The 15,072-nt window shown below is 39.5% G+C and overlaps 2 protein-coding genes across 2 annotated transcripts; both read right to left on the bottom strand.

The window, feature by feature from the left end:
- Positions 1–334: 334 nt before the first annotated feature.
- On the bottom strand, positions 335–3,991 carry LOC148880547 (Tetratricopeptide repeat (TPR)-like superfamily protein). Its single transcript, XM_088962480.1, has one exon. The coding sequence runs from the start codon at positions 3,831–3,833 to the stop codon at positions 1,785–1,787; it is 2,049 nt and encodes a 682-aa protein (XP_088818606.1). The 5' UTR covers positions 3,834–3,991; the 3' UTR covers positions 335–1,784.
- Positions 3,992–8,739: 4,748 nt separating this feature from the next.
- Positions 8,740–13,204, bottom strand: LOC148880546 (RGG repeats nuclear RNA binding protein A-like). Its single transcript, XM_088962479.1, has 7 exons — positions 12,668–13,204; positions 11,264–11,573; positions 11,092–11,157; positions 10,817–10,937; positions 10,443–10,601; positions 10,306–10,362; positions 8,740–9,176 (listed from the first exon to the last, which is right to left on the bottom strand). The coding sequence occupies exons 1-7, from the start codon at positions 12,849–12,851 to the stop codon at positions 8,991–8,993; spliced, it is 1,083 nt and encodes a 360-aa protein (XP_088818605.1). The 5' UTR covers positions 12,852–13,204; the 3' UTR covers positions 8,740–8,990.
- Positions 13,205–15,072: the final 1,868 nt, after the last annotated feature.

Here is a 15,072-nt window from a genome sequence, read left to right as displayed (position 1 = left end):
AAGCTTTCTTCTTGGCACCACATGGCTTTCTTCTTAACAACCACCTCCCCAAAGCTTTCTTCTTGGCAACCACCTCTCCCATGTAGATCTATTCTCCAAGTGAATTTATTCCCCAACATTTTTAAATCAAGAAGATTACAACCACTTATAAGCTCATTAAAATCTTTAGTCTGATATGGTAAGACCGATCTACCACCCCTCTTGTCCTTTATTTCTTTGATAGCATTAAAATCTCCAATTAAACACTGTGCTCTAGTATTTTCAGAGATATATCTAATCCAATTCCATATCATTTTTATTTGGGGGAGCATTAACACAATGTACAGAACCAAGATTTTCTAGTAACCATATCATAAATTAGAGATTCACTAAACGATCATTTAACAAAATAACATCAACCTTACATCTGTTTTTATCCCAAAAAATCCATAAACCACCCGAAAATCCAATGGGATCCACTACAAAATAGTCATAAAGATTTGCAAAAGATTTAATTACTTTTTTAGTTCTCTCCAAATTTTTCCTAGTTTCAAGAAAATTACATATAGCGGCCTATGGGCTCTGATGAGCTCAAGGGCGTGCCTGCAAAACTGAACTGAGAAGCTTCATTTGCAACCGATTTTATCTCTGGATCCATCTTATCCTCATTATTCCTGAGATTGGCATATTCCTGCTCAGAGTTCAGCTCACTTGCATCCTCTGCATGCATATTATCATAGTTTTCTTGGCCTGCTTGCTCATCCCAGTCCTCGTCCTTATCTCCTTCTCCCTCTTCCACTATTTGATCGGTTTCACCTTCCACATCTTCATAGTTCTTGTCATCTGCATAATTATTTCCATTTTCAAAAACATTTAAGTTTTGGATAGGGGTACCTGCTCTCATTTTCCTAATTGTTTTCATAAGGAACAACAATCGAACTTATTTTCTGGACCCATTGTTTTCTATTGCTTACAGTCGCCATTGGCATAATAGTCGCATGTCCAGCATTTAGATATCTTGTTCGGGTAGGCCCTTTAGCACATTCAAATCACTGGTTTTTAAATCCTGTCCAATTGTATTGTTTCTTACCCCAAGTTCTGTCCTTTGCCATATCAAAATCAAATCTTGGGCTGAAAGTGGGCTTCCTCATTCCACCGTATTTTCTTCTACCAACTGTAGTCCATTCATTTTCTCTGTTCTTTTCGCTATTCTTTCTCACAAAAGGATGCCTTGTGTTCCCTACCTTAGAAAGTTTGTTCGTTATAGTTTCATGGCATCATCATCCAATTTTATATCAGTACCCACATCTTGTAGAAGATCATCCTTCGACCAGAATTCTCTACTGCCCTAACATCATTATGCCATCAAACGACCCGTACAATACATGTATACCCAAAACAAAAGGTGCTCTTTAGATGTATATGCATATATATCTACCCCTACTTGCCTCTAATATAAGGTAGTTCTTTGACCTCCAGGACGAGAAACTGATCTTCCCTCAGGTCCATCTAGTTTACCATGGGTAGCAGATATTTTATGCCATCCAATCTATTGTTTCTCGTTGGGTGTCCCTTTTTCACAGAGTATCTTGGGTGATCTGCAATGGTTACAGCTTGTATAAATAGCTGTCATGAGGCAAATGACTTCTTTGACTTTGCATTTTTCTTGACTTGTATCAGCCACTTCATGTGCAGAGCATGAACAGACTTTGTATAAACTTACATTAGAGAGTTATGTTTGGGCATGAGATAATCAGACCCCAAAGTTGAAACAACACCCCCCCCCCCCAACCACTTGTGCATGCTTACCAGTAGTCGCCACAAGAACAATGCCCATTCCTGAAATGGTGGAACCTTGTAGTATCTCTTACAATGATTTCTCTCTTCTCAATTGCAGAGATGTACTTGATTGCATTGTGGCAATCCCCACAGACTCTAAGGTTCTTAAACACCCGGATTTGAGTCCCCTGGGGTGCACTGATCAGTGCAAAAGCAATTGCCAGCTTCTCACTATGCCTCAACAATATCATCTCCTTCTGCTCCTCCCCCACATCATGCAATGCAAAATCAAGATCAGGCACATACCCTGCCAGTTTCATCCTATGCTCCAAGTCATCTAATTTTGCATGTATAGAAGCCAATTTTGGGTGAACCCTGTCACCTGATCTGAACTCATGAACAACACTCTTCACCTCAACCCAACTGTACCCAGGCATCTTCACAACCTTTTTGTCCTTCATTAATTGGCGTACCCTGGCAACTTGGTCCCACCTTTTCATTGCAGCATAGACATTGGCAAGTTGAACATAAGCCGCAGCACTCATTGGTTCCAGATCAAGCAGGTTTTTAGCTGCAAACTCAGCCAGTTCCAAGTTCTTGTGGATCCTACAAGCCCCCAGGAGGGTACCGAATATGGCAGAATGTGCTTTGAAAGGCATTTGCTTGATCAAATCTACAGCTTCAACCAGTAAACCAGCTCGACCAAGCAGATCAACCATACATGTGTAGTGATCTGGCATAGCTTCAAACCCATAATCTCTTTCCATAGAATTGAAATATTGAATTCCAAGATCTACTAACCCGGCATGGTTACAAGCTGATAAAACCGCAACAAAGGTGATCCAATTTGGTTGTATTCCCCTCTTTGTCATCTCGTCAAACAAACAAATTGCTTTTTCCCCAAAACCGTGTTGGGCATATCCAGAAATCATTGCATTCCAAGTAACAACATCCTTTTGGGACATATCACTGAACAACTTTTGTGCATCTTCAAGATTCCCACATTTGCAATACATACTGATCAACGAAGTCCCAACAGTTGTATTAAGACTCAACGATGACTTAGAGATAAACTGATGGACCTGTTTCCCCAATTCCAGAGCAGACAAACTACTGCAACCCAAGAGAACGCTACAGAAGCTCGAATGGTTGGGCCTGATTCCCGTTGCCACCATCCTTCTAAAAAGCTTTAATCCAGTCTCTGCTTGACCATTCTCCACATAACCAGCAACCATGGCATTCCAAGTCACCAAATTCCTATCCGGCATTTCTTTAAATAATTCTTCCGCCGACTCAATCTTCCCCGACTTCATAAACCCAGTAATCATCGCTGTCCATGCAACCACACTCTTAACCGGAGCTTGCTGGAATAATTCCACTGCCGAGTCCAAACACCCAGCCTCCACATAACCCGAAATCATGGCACTCCACGATACACTATTCTTTTCTGGCATTACCTTAAAGAGCTCATGGGCTTCAGCCATCTTCCCATTCTGGGAGAGACCTGAAATCATGGTATTCCAAGATGCAGCATCTCTAACTGGCATTCTATCAAAAAAACGTCGAGCGCTTTCGATATCCGAGTTATGAAAGTAGCAAGCTAACATGGTATTGAATGAGACCGTATCCGGTTCAGGAATTCGATCAAATAGTTGGCGCGCTTCTCTCAATTTCCCGGCCTGCCTCGAGTAGCCAGCCAAGATTGAATTCCAAGTAACTGTGGTTTTAACAGTCATGTTCTCGAATATCCCAAGCGCAGAATCCAAATCACCAGAACGAATATATCTGGTGATCATCTTATTCGACGAAACAATATCGCCGAACCCATATCGATCGAATTGCCCAAGTTTTCCGTTGAAAATAGGTTTCCTTGACGTCATCTTATCGGTGGGAACCACGTTGGTTTTGCCCGCCGGGTGGGAACGAGAAGAGCCGTTGGTGGCTTCTGTGTCTCGGCCTCTGTTGGCATTTGGGTGCAGAAATCGGAAGTTGGAAAGTGGAGAATAGCGGTATTTTGTTTGTGAAACCAACGTAAGCAAAGATGAGCGATGATTTTTTGTAATCCTGGGAGGCATCGGCCATCGCCTGTCGGTATTTAGGCAGAGAACATGGTCGGGCAGAATCGGGGTTCACTTCTCTTAAATAGAAATATAGAATTATTAGCAGTGTCAAGTCCTTTAACTTTCCGTTATAGGGAGACCGGAGACCGGACCGCCCCTCCACCAGACCATCTGATGTAGGGGTGTTCATTGTGTGGTTGAAACCGTAAAACCGAATCGATTCAAACCAAATTTGTGATTTGATTCGGTTTCAGTCTGCATTTGAAAATGGTTTGATTCGGTTTCATATGTCGTTAAATTGCAGTTTACAGTTTTATTTTGGTTTCTTGAAAACCACAAACCGAAATTATATATAAAATTATAACTATATTAATAAAATAGAAGTTTTAAGTTTTTATTTTCAGGGTGCTATCTGGGTTAAGCCCAATAGAATCAAAGAATGGTTCAAAGTTCTCCAAACCATATTAGAAATCGCACCATATCATAATAAAACGGTTTAGTATGATTTCATTTTCATGCCCAAAATGGTTTGCTTTGGTTTAGTTTGAAATTTTTTAAAATCATAATTTACTGATTTTGTGTTAGATCTTCTCTAAACTGCAAAGAACTGAACCATGAACACCCTAATCACAGCGAGTCGAAAGTTCGAAGCAATTCTAAGGTTATATTTGGTTCATGTGAATTAAAATTAAAAAGAAGATTCTGATGAAGTAAATTAGAATATTCATGCCAAATAAATTAAGAGATAAATTTATTAAACTACCCTTAGTGAATTGACTAAGTCAAAGTATACCTTTATTACTGTTTGAAAATTGATTAACGCTATTCGAATTAGTACTTCCCTTACGTTAATATTCCTTAATTTCTCATTAACAAAAAGACTATTTTACCCTTTTAATCTGTTTCTCTCTATACCTTTATTTCTCTCTTCTTCTTTTTCCCCATCGGCCTCTCCCTCTTTCTCTCCCCTTTTTCCCATCGTTGTTGGTGTTGGGTTCACGGGCAGAGTAGCAGAACACACGGAAAATCCGCCGCTAATTTGTTGTGTGTTTTGGCCGGACCAAGCGACGGAGAGCAGTCAGAACTGCCAGCTTTCAGAGAAACCACATTCATTCTCCACTTTCTCCGGTTCACCTCTCCGTGGTTCCCCTGAACTATAGTCCTTTCTACCTCCCTTTCTTACTATTACCTTTCTCCCTGTTTCAGTCCGACGCCTCTCCCGTCGACCTCGTCTCTCTGGACACAAGGCTCACAGCGATCGCCAAATGCGGCGCCTCTGCCTCCGATGCTAGACACCCGGAAAGCAGTCCTGTGTCGAGGCTTAATAGCTCCGCCGGTTTCAGAAGTAATTCCGCGCCTGCAAGAGCTAACTAACTCGTTTTGGGACCGAGTCACAAGCAGTGTGGCACAAGAGGCATATCTAACGGCTTATCGGTGTCAAACATCAACTACGACTCGGTCTTGGAAACCCATCCTTGAGACCATCAACGAGAAATCATTCCGTCGTTGTGAATCGGACTTACAGAGCAAGCGGTTCGAGGCGCCAGTAGAGTTCGATTCCGAGTTCAGGTAACGACTCAGTAGCTGATCTCCGTGTTGATTAGGTATGGGCTCGACTCTGAGGTGGGATAAGATATTGACTCAGTGCTTAAGTCATTGTGATGCCAAGTGATCCGAGTCGATGATGTATCAGGAACTAACTCTCCCTTCTCAGCTTCTCTTTTTTTTTTTTTCAATTTATCTGGAACAAACTCACCGTTCTCCAATTCTGCTTTCGGGCCCTTCGTTAAACACAATTTTCCCTCCTCGGTTTCATCCTTTGGCAGCAAGTCGGCCAGAATTTCATCCTTCTCAACTTCCCCTTCCTTCCCTCTCTCTAAACCCAATTCACCCTTCTCTGCACCTCTTTTTCGCCCTTTGACTAGACCAGAATCTTCTATCCCTACTTCCATTTTCTTCTCATGATTTCTCTGAATTTGTGATTCTGCAAACTGAAGAGACTTGGAGTTGAAGCCACCATTGCCCCCGCAGAACATATTCGGAATTGGAAACCTTTCCATAACATGCTGCGAAGGCACATAGGCGACTCCACCATCACCCATGGAAATCCAAGGACTACGGACAAGAACCCTAATTCTCCCCTTCCCTGAGGGTATCGACGCTCATACTGCAATTCCTTCAGTCGGATCAATGCAGACACCAAACTCGAAACCCCATTTTGCATAAAAAACAAAGCCATAAACAACGTTAGTAAAAAATAATCCCGTTCCGGATTGGCGTGAACTCCACTGTCGTCGATCTTCGATCGAAATCGACGGCGATCTAGTATTGACGACGGAGGAAGGAGAAGGTGAGAGGAAGATAGAGAGAGGTGGAGGAGGAAGGGGATGAGGGTAACATTGGGTATTTAATATTAACGACAAAGGGTAGAGTCAATTAACTAAATCATTTCTCAAACGATAAGGATACATTTAGTCAATTAACTAAATCAATAAAGATAGTTTAAGAAATTTATCCTAAATTAAAAATTTATTATTTGGGTGACATGAAAAATAGATTCAATTGGTGAAGGTTAGTTCAAAATGTCCCTTATAATGTGCTTGGTTGCAATGCAATTTTATTTGCACTAATATAAATGTATGGGAATACAAATAAAGAAAATGCAAATTTCCCTTAATTTTATTTTGAATTTTACTTTATCCTATTTGATGTCTTAATTTACTTTATTTTTATTGCAATCAAACAAAATAAGCTAAAATTTGAAACAAAAGTAAGTTAAGATTTACACTCAAACCATTTTGCATCAGTGCAAATTTATTTGCATTATAACTCTGGTTCGTTTCGGTAGAGACGGGGATTCAATCATTGAAATACTGCTACCACCAAAATTGAGGAGCGGGGTTATAAGTATGGTGCTAGTTAGGCTACTCAAAATGGCCCCTATAGTGGATTTTGGATTTGGGTGTGGTGTATCACCAAATACTAAAAAAAAGCCCTTACAGTGGTAAATAGGGTCTTCTTCAACGGCTACTCCTAAATCCGGGGATAACTTTGGCTGTTGGGGCCCAGCAGCATAGGCTGTTGAGAGAGTTTCTGGGCTGGGTACGTTTTGGGCAGTTCACCTATCCATGCCCATATTTTGGTATTTAGTCAAAATAAATTGAGATGTAATTATTAATTTATCCATTCTCATGGTAGTGTGGCATTTTCAGAAACTGTCTCTACTCTTGGCCCCAACATCTAAAGTTTTTCTCCTAAATCCTAATGTTGGGATCAGATCTGAATTCGAAATTTGTACTTTTTGGTTTGATATGAGCCCATATCGGGTAATATGGATTTGCTTATAACACATTGCAGCTGTCCATTGGAAATATCACCCCATGAATAACAATGAAGATCCTGGTTCCGTGAGGCATTTTTTGGAATCGAATTGGTACTATCAGTTTTTAGAAAACTGGTAATCGGAACCGAACTGAAGCCAGTCAGTTAATTGGTTAACAGTTTGGTTAATCGTTGGTTCGGTTTGTTGGTTTTTAATTTTTTTAATATATATTATATAAATATATAATAAAAATTATAAATATATATATAATATTATATTTTAAATAATATATAATATATTATAAATATATTTATATATAATGCATATTTATTAATTTATAATATATATATATATAATAAATAAAAATATATGTATACGATCGGTTCAGTTAACCGTCAGTTTCCTATATTAATTAACCAAAACCAAACTAGTACCTTCAGTTTTTTAAAAACACCGAACCAACCGATTTGGTTAACCAATTTTTTTGGTTTACTCATCGAGGGCCCAACTAGAGATAGTGAAGCTCAGGCGGTCTTCTTTCACAGTTAAACTTGGGCGTTTCCGTCATCCCAGCAATCGAAATCATGAACGAGGCTTTAAGCAAAGTGTCGGTGCACTTCTACCTACTAGCAGGACGTTCGCACTGGATCGACGGTTTCGCCTGGGAACTCAACCTCGACTACGAAGGCATGGGCGCTCAGCTCTTTGACGCAGAGTCTGAAGCCAAAATTGACGACTTGATTGGGCGACTTCGCACCCTCCCCAGAGATCGAAATCCCATCCCTTATGTTGACTATAGCTCCCCCATTAACGACCTGCCTTTGTTATTTTCTTGACCCATGTAATTGATATGGTGGTTTCTTGAGTAATATAGCCCATAGTTTGAAAATTTTAAAATACCATACCAACTGCCAGAGATGTCCATAACCAAGTCTCCAGGTCCAACCCCAACCAAAACAAATACTCAACTTTTGCAAACAAATAATGAACAAGACAATACTCTCTAATTGTTGTTATCAGCCTACCAACTAAATCGGCTGTCAAAGAGCAATGAGAGGCAATTCTGGACTTGAGACAAATACTACCACCAGATCAGCCTCCACTATCAACAGCCTCGTTTGACGAAAGATTGATGCCAGAAACGGGTCAATGAGCAAAATCCAAAGTTGTTTCATCCGCCAACAGAAACTAACAGCTAACAGGAATCTTAGAAAACACTGGGCCATGGGAGTATTAAATAAAGCTGACTAATTTGAAAAACGTTTGGTTGTTTGGAAAATACACGTCAGCATGGGTTTGGGGAAATAATAATTGCAATCAAATATTCTATTAGCAAAAAAATATAAAGACAGTCAAGAACTAAATATGAATGCGAGGGATGGGGGGCAAACGTGCCGAGCAGGATTTGAAAGTAGCCTGTAGGCTGTAGCCCAGCCTGTTCTCAAATAAAACCAAGCATTTTGCCGAATAATGTCGGCTCCTCATTGGAGGACTGAGGAGATTTAAACGGGCGCTCTCCTCCCATTTGCCCCGCCCGTCAGAGAGCCAAGCCGGGCACTGGGGGCCAACATTCCAAAGACACCACAAAAACAAAATCCATGAAGGAAAACAACAGTAAATGTAAACACATTAAAACACCTAAAATTTACATTTAAAAAACGTTCCCAGGGATCGATCTCTTTTCAATACAGGAAAAACTGAATTATTCCTGTGCATATCCTGTGCCACTGCCACTCACCCAACTCCTCACGATCAAAACCAAAGGAAGAACCCGGACAAAGGAATAATAATAAAAAAAAAAAAAAAAAGCAAATAGAGATTGAGAGGTATGATGAGAGCTTAAATCTCTCTCACTTGCCACCCAAGGTTGGGAATTGCCCAGGATCTTCAATTGACGGGGCCACCACATTGCTCGCCTGGTTCACACCACTAAATCCTCCTCTGGAACCTCGGCCTCCGCGTCCACGACCGCGCCCTCCAGGGCTGTAATATCTTCCTCCTTCAGCAGGCTTTAGGAATTCATTAATGCTCACAGACTGCACAATAAATTCAAGGGTCGTTCACTACAGCACTATCATTACCCAGAACTCGAGTAGCAGTTGGCATGAACAACCACAAAAAAGAAGCCTAGTTTGGCATGAGATCAAACATTATATACAGCTCTTATTTATACATTTATACGGGAGTAAAAATATAATTACCAATAGCAATGACATCAGTACATCACAACAAAGGCAGCATCAATATCTAAACACTGTCAACTTACAATTAACATGCGTGACATGTTAGTTCACCCTGTAAATGTAATGCATCCAGCACCAAGATACTGTAACAAGTATCTGTGAACCAACATGTCATGCAGCACAGGCTGTTGAATCTAGAAAACGAAATTTTCAGGAAGTGCCTGGGAAGGGAAGTTCGTTGTATATACAATTGGAAAATTTCCAAATCCCAAAGAAAAGAATAATCTTGAGGCTCTAATAAAATCACAAACTAACCATGACAAGTTTCTAGGATAACCAGACATATTCAAAAGAGAATTTCTCTAAGATCGATCCATAAAAGTGAAAAAAAAAACTAGATAGAGAATACATTGAACCTGTCACATGGTTCATTAAAAATTGTAACCATAATCAAAGCTCAAAATATCAATACGCCCAATACGCCGGAAGTGGGGTTTTGGACAGTATCAATATCCTTTTTTATTTTTTAAGCTTTTTCTTCAAATATGGTTCAGAGGGGTCAGTTTAAGGTCCATACACCCCTGAACCGGTCAAGGCCACAAAACACCCCCTGTATGGGCATATCAGGCTGATATCGATACTTTGAACCTTGACCATAATCACCAACAAAAAATGGCAACACATGCGAGACATAGCTAGGAAGTTCACGTGATTCTTATCATCCATACACTATTACACATTTAATGCATCTATGCCAGCAAAACAAATATGCACAAACAACTTGCAGGACCCAAACAATAGCGTACAACTTCAGGCAACACCCAATAGACAAAACAATCATTAAATAGTTCAGTCAACAAATTTGAAATCAAAAAATAGTTAAAATAGGTGACAAGAATATAAACGACAGAATAATAAAAACATCACTAGTGTTTCTAATGGCATGCCAAAAAAGCCATTTACAAATCATGTGAACATGTACCTTTTTAGTTCTCTCTTCCTTGTCAATCGCCTCTTTGCGCTTGTCCTTCTCCGAACCCTACAACAAATCAAAGTAAGAATCGCTAGATTTCAGTTACATAACACAGGAAAACATCCAGCTGTTACAATGGGCTTCACCAATTTAATGAAGACATCGTCATTGCCCTTCTTGCTAGCAAGCTGCTGCATGGATTCAAAGTCCTTGTCCAAGTTCACCTTCCGTTCCTCGGTCTTCAGTGCCTGCAGAGCCTTGCGTTTCTCTTCCATTACCTTCTCATACTCGTCAAGTGTCATTTCCTGGCAGAAAAAAAGGCCATCATAACCATGTTAGTAATGCATGATAATATTAATTTAATGATTAATGATATAGTTTCCCAAGGCAACTTGTATCACACATCTTGTTTCCCAAGGCAATAATGATTATTGTTTTTATTATAAAATGTCCCTAAATTCTAAATTCATCAAATGAATGCGTTAAAAAATGTTTCCACTTAAATAGCAAAATGACTCGCCTTATCTTCAGGTTCCTTCTCTTCTGGCTCATTTACAGGATTCTCCTTGTTGGTATCCCCAGTTTCATCCTCTCCCCCTGTCTTCTCAGTAATTGTAGTCTTCTCAACTTCCTCAGTCTCCCTAAATTAGTAGAATTAGAAAAGAAATAGGTAATAAACAAAAATGGCTACGAACTAGAAATGAATAACATGCATCTCAACAGCAGGAACTAATGACATCACTAGAGGTTCCCAAAATGTGAAAAGAGACTTGAGGATAGAACCAAAATACTCACTGTACGATTTCATCAGTGGGAGTTCCCCAGTTACCACGACCAGATCCTTCACGTTTCATCTCATTTCTGCATACATAATGAAGTTTGATGAAAGCATTGAGGTGGATAAAGCATATAGGCAAGACAAAACAGTAAGTACTCTATAGGTAAAATATGCAAAATGGATATTCACCCTCGACCAGTCCCACTCCGACGTTCAAATATCCTCTTAGGGCGCTCCCCCCCTTCTGCCACTTCGTCATTATTGAATCCGCCCCGACGACCACCACGGTAAGGACCACGTGGTCCACCATAGCCACGCCTTTCAGAGGGTTTCCCAGTATCTCCCTCTTCAGGGGCACCATACCCTCCAGAGAATCCATTGCTGCTAAATGCATTTTCATTATTGCCTGAATCTCTATTGAATCCACGCTCACCACCACGGCCAAATCCACGTCCACCACCTCGGCCTCCACGGGCAGGTTCATTCTTTGCCTCTCTTACTACTCAAAAGAAGAGAAAAAGTAAATAACAGAAAGATGAAGCATGGTTAATTTGGAAATATATATCGTACTCCTTAAAGAATAATTATGTCAATAAATGACTTGAGCTTGCCAATTTTGGATCCATTTCCGTAAGTATAATAAAACAATTAATCAACCTCCGCAAGAGAAGATAGGAAAAAATAAATTGCACTAAAAGAATGAACCTCCACGGGCAGGTTCATTCTTTGCCTCTCTTACTACTCAAAAGAAGAGAAAAAGTAAATAACAGAAAGATGATGCATGGTTAATTTGGAAATATATATCGCACTCCTTAAAGAATAATTATGTCAATAAATGTCTTGATCTTGCCAATTTTGGATCCATTTCCGTAAGTATAATAAAAACATTAATCAACCTCCGCAAGAGAAGATAGGAAAAAATAAATTGCACTAAAAGAATAGGTAAAAATTCTGGGATGCAAAACCTAAATCCTAACATAAGAGGAGACATTTTGCCAACAAAATAAAATAAAGGGAGACGAGGGGAAAGACTGTCCCTACAACAACGAAGGTAGAAACTAGAAAGTAGGGCACCATAATGAATTCCAATGTAAGAACCCAATATTTTCTATCCCAATCACAGGGGAGTAGACAAACAATTGAATAACCATATTTCCCTCAAAAGTTACATGTGAACAGATATCCAATAACCCCGCTCATCCTAATCGAACAGACTGCAGTGTCACGGCCAACAAATCTAAACTAAAGTCAAAATTCTGAACCGATGGACAGTAGAACATCGTTTCCAAACTAACGCATAGGAATGAGAAAGGAAAATAAAGCAATCTACGACAACAAATCCCGCCCCTGCATCTGAAGGAATATAAATACAGACAGAATCGCATCCAAATGTTCCTCCATACATGTTCGCAAAACAATAAGAAGCATTTCTCCCACTATATACGTATAACACGAAGCAGAGAGGCACATATTACAGACAAACGAGGAAAACACTACTTAAATTACTTAACGAAACAAACGAAGTGCAAAATAGTAACATAGATTTATAAAAGAACGATAGACCCCGATGAACTAGAAATAACGAAAGCTCACCAGCCTGGGCCGGTGGAAGGGGTTTGGCGGGCAGCTTAGCCTGCTTGGTCTGCTGTGGAGCAGTGGCTTGCGTCGGAGATAGGGCTTTCTTCGGTAACAACTTCTGCTGCTGAGCAGCGATCAACTGCGACGGATCGTCGTTATCATCGTCACCCAACAGGTCGAAAGGGTTAGCAGTTGCCATTTCTGTTCCGACCGCGAAGAACCCTAACTCAAAGAGACTGAACCGGCGATAGCAACCGAACCTCAGTTGTTCCTCAACTCCATGGATTCAGATCTTCAGCAGACAACCACAGAAACTTCGCTTTAGGGCTTTTGTTTTCTCTTAGACAGAGAGAAATGGAGTCGCTAGAAACCCTAGCCGCAATGCCAGAGACGACGAGAGAATGAAAGTGGCAGCCAAGAAATGAGAGAGAGCTGCAAAACCTAATCTCAAAACCCTATTTATCTCTCACTCTCTCTTCCCTCTCCTTGTGGATTATTGTTATTATTTTAATATTAAATATTTTACCGTATTTAATTATTTATATATTTTACAAATTACAAAATAAAAAAAAATATATATATATATACATTTTGCTTCATCCACACCTGATTTTATATTTCCAAATTAGCCTCTCTTTTAAGGTAAAATTACGTAGATGCAATTATATGATTACCATTTTCCTGGTTTACGTGATTCTCAATCTGGATTAGAACTTGGAAGAGCGATGGGATTATGCGCATGTCAATGCTCCCGTTGATTGAGAAAACACTGGCCGTAGGATCAAAAGTATTTCGTTGTGAATTGGGGATTTTAATCCACACTGTCGGATCTCGGGGGCCAACTGTTGACTCTTGTGGTGTTCAGTGACAAAAACAAAATTTCATATTTCACATGGTGTTAAAGTGGTATTTGATGAACCGTGAACGTGGCCCGTTCAAATGCAAAAAGGCAACACTAAACCGGAATGAGTCAGTTTAAATTCCATTCTATATCTATAATAATTCAAATTTCAAACACCTTCACCTTAAATACTCGTTAATCTGTGTATTGACATTAATTCAGAATTGACATCAATCCCAATTGTACGCGCTAAGAATTCTGACAATAAACTGAACAGTTATTCTTCCAACAAAATTTTGATAAATTTTCAACGGAGATTAACCCGGTATAATTTTTGAGTAATGAAAGTGTTCATTTGGTTGGTTCATTTCAGTTAAATCATCTTCATGAATCGAATTAACCGAATTAGACATCAAAACCAAGCCGAATTCAAATCAATTTAATTCAATTTTAAATCAATATAATTCAATTTCTGATTTGGTTTAATTGAAAAAACTAATAAAATCAAACCAAACCAAACTAAACGAAAAATCGAATAAATTCATTTTATTTGATTTTGGGTTCAGTACCCGAATTGGAACACCCATCAGAATCTATTCAACAGCCGTGTTCCACCTTTATTGGTGCCTAAATCCAACATGATACCAACTCAATGGTTCAAATTTTCCTAAAACTCGAATCTGATTGATGTATGATGTTATATTCTAATGGGACCGGGTCCATCAAATATCTGATCCCCTTTACTAAGACCTTAGACCCGAATCCACCGACACAACACACAGAAATACATTAAACTCAGGGGACGCTTACAGGCCCCACAAATGAGTCCTAGACAAGAAGATGCCATCAAGTTGTGGGGACCAGTTTGTGCACAAGTGAAAAAGGGATAGGGTTTTGATTCTAAGTCTTTGATGTGGGGAGCATGGTTTTCAAAACCGGATTGGAAGATGACAGGTTCCATTTTACCTAGAATCGTATTTTGCCCAAAAACTATTGATTTGATCAATAAATCACTGATTTGGGTGGTTAAATTGTTCAAAACGTCCAATAATTTTTAACCATTTTTTATTTTTTGGAACAGACATCCATTTGGTTCAAACGGTCGGACCGTTCAATGATAGGATTCATGCCAGTAAAAATATGGGTATGGGTTTTAAGTAGATTCTATTTGGACCCTTTGCAAGGACTGAGAGGCTCAAAATTGTTTGGTTCCTTTTGCATTTTACTGGGGTTTGGCCATAATTGAGAATTGAGAGGGAGCCCTACTGATTGTGTTTGGAGGGATTGATTCATAAATTGCTAACCACATTTTCTTTGCTTATTAAATTTCAGACAAAAATAAATGCTACCGGAGTTGTCAGTTGTCATCCATTTATTGAGAGAGGAGGCAAAAATCTTTGGGAGAATGATGGTTCAGCCCAGGGTCAGAATTTTTTGACTCAAAGTACCGTTGGGATAGGTGCCAGCTCCGAATTAATGTCAATTCACAGGTAGATATTGGTGTATAGAGAAGGATGTTTGACATTTTAAATGTTTATAGGTCTGTAGTAAAATTCAGAAATCTGCAATGGGCCAATCC

This window comes from Nelumbo lutea, chromosome 1 (assembly GCF_056320005.1).
Source record: "Nelumbo lutea isolate HS-2025 chromosome 1, American lotus-T2T, whole genome shotgun sequence".
Classification (NCBI taxonomy): Eukaryota; Viridiplantae; Streptophyta; class Magnoliopsida; order Proteales; family Nelumbonaceae; genus Nelumbo; species Nelumbo lutea.
This window is presented reverse-complemented; position numbering and strand designations above follow the sequence as displayed.

Coding starts and splice junctions, on each gene's coding strand:
- LOC148880547 (XM_088962480.1), bottom strand. CDS start 3,833: ATGCCTCCCAGGATTACAAAAAATCATCGCTCATCTTTGCTTACGTTG.
- LOC148880546 (XM_088962479.1), bottom strand. CDS start 12,851: ATGGCAACTGCTAACCCTTTCGACCTGTTGGGTGACGATGATAACGAC. Junction 10,363..10,442: donor ACGATGTCTTCATTAAATTG/GTGAAGCCCATT, acceptor GATTTGTTGTAG/GGTTCGGAGAAGGACAAGCG. Junction 9,177..10,305: donor AGGAAGAGAGAACTAAAAAG/GTACATGTTCAC, acceptor TTTATTGTGCAG/TCTGTGAGCATTAATGAATT.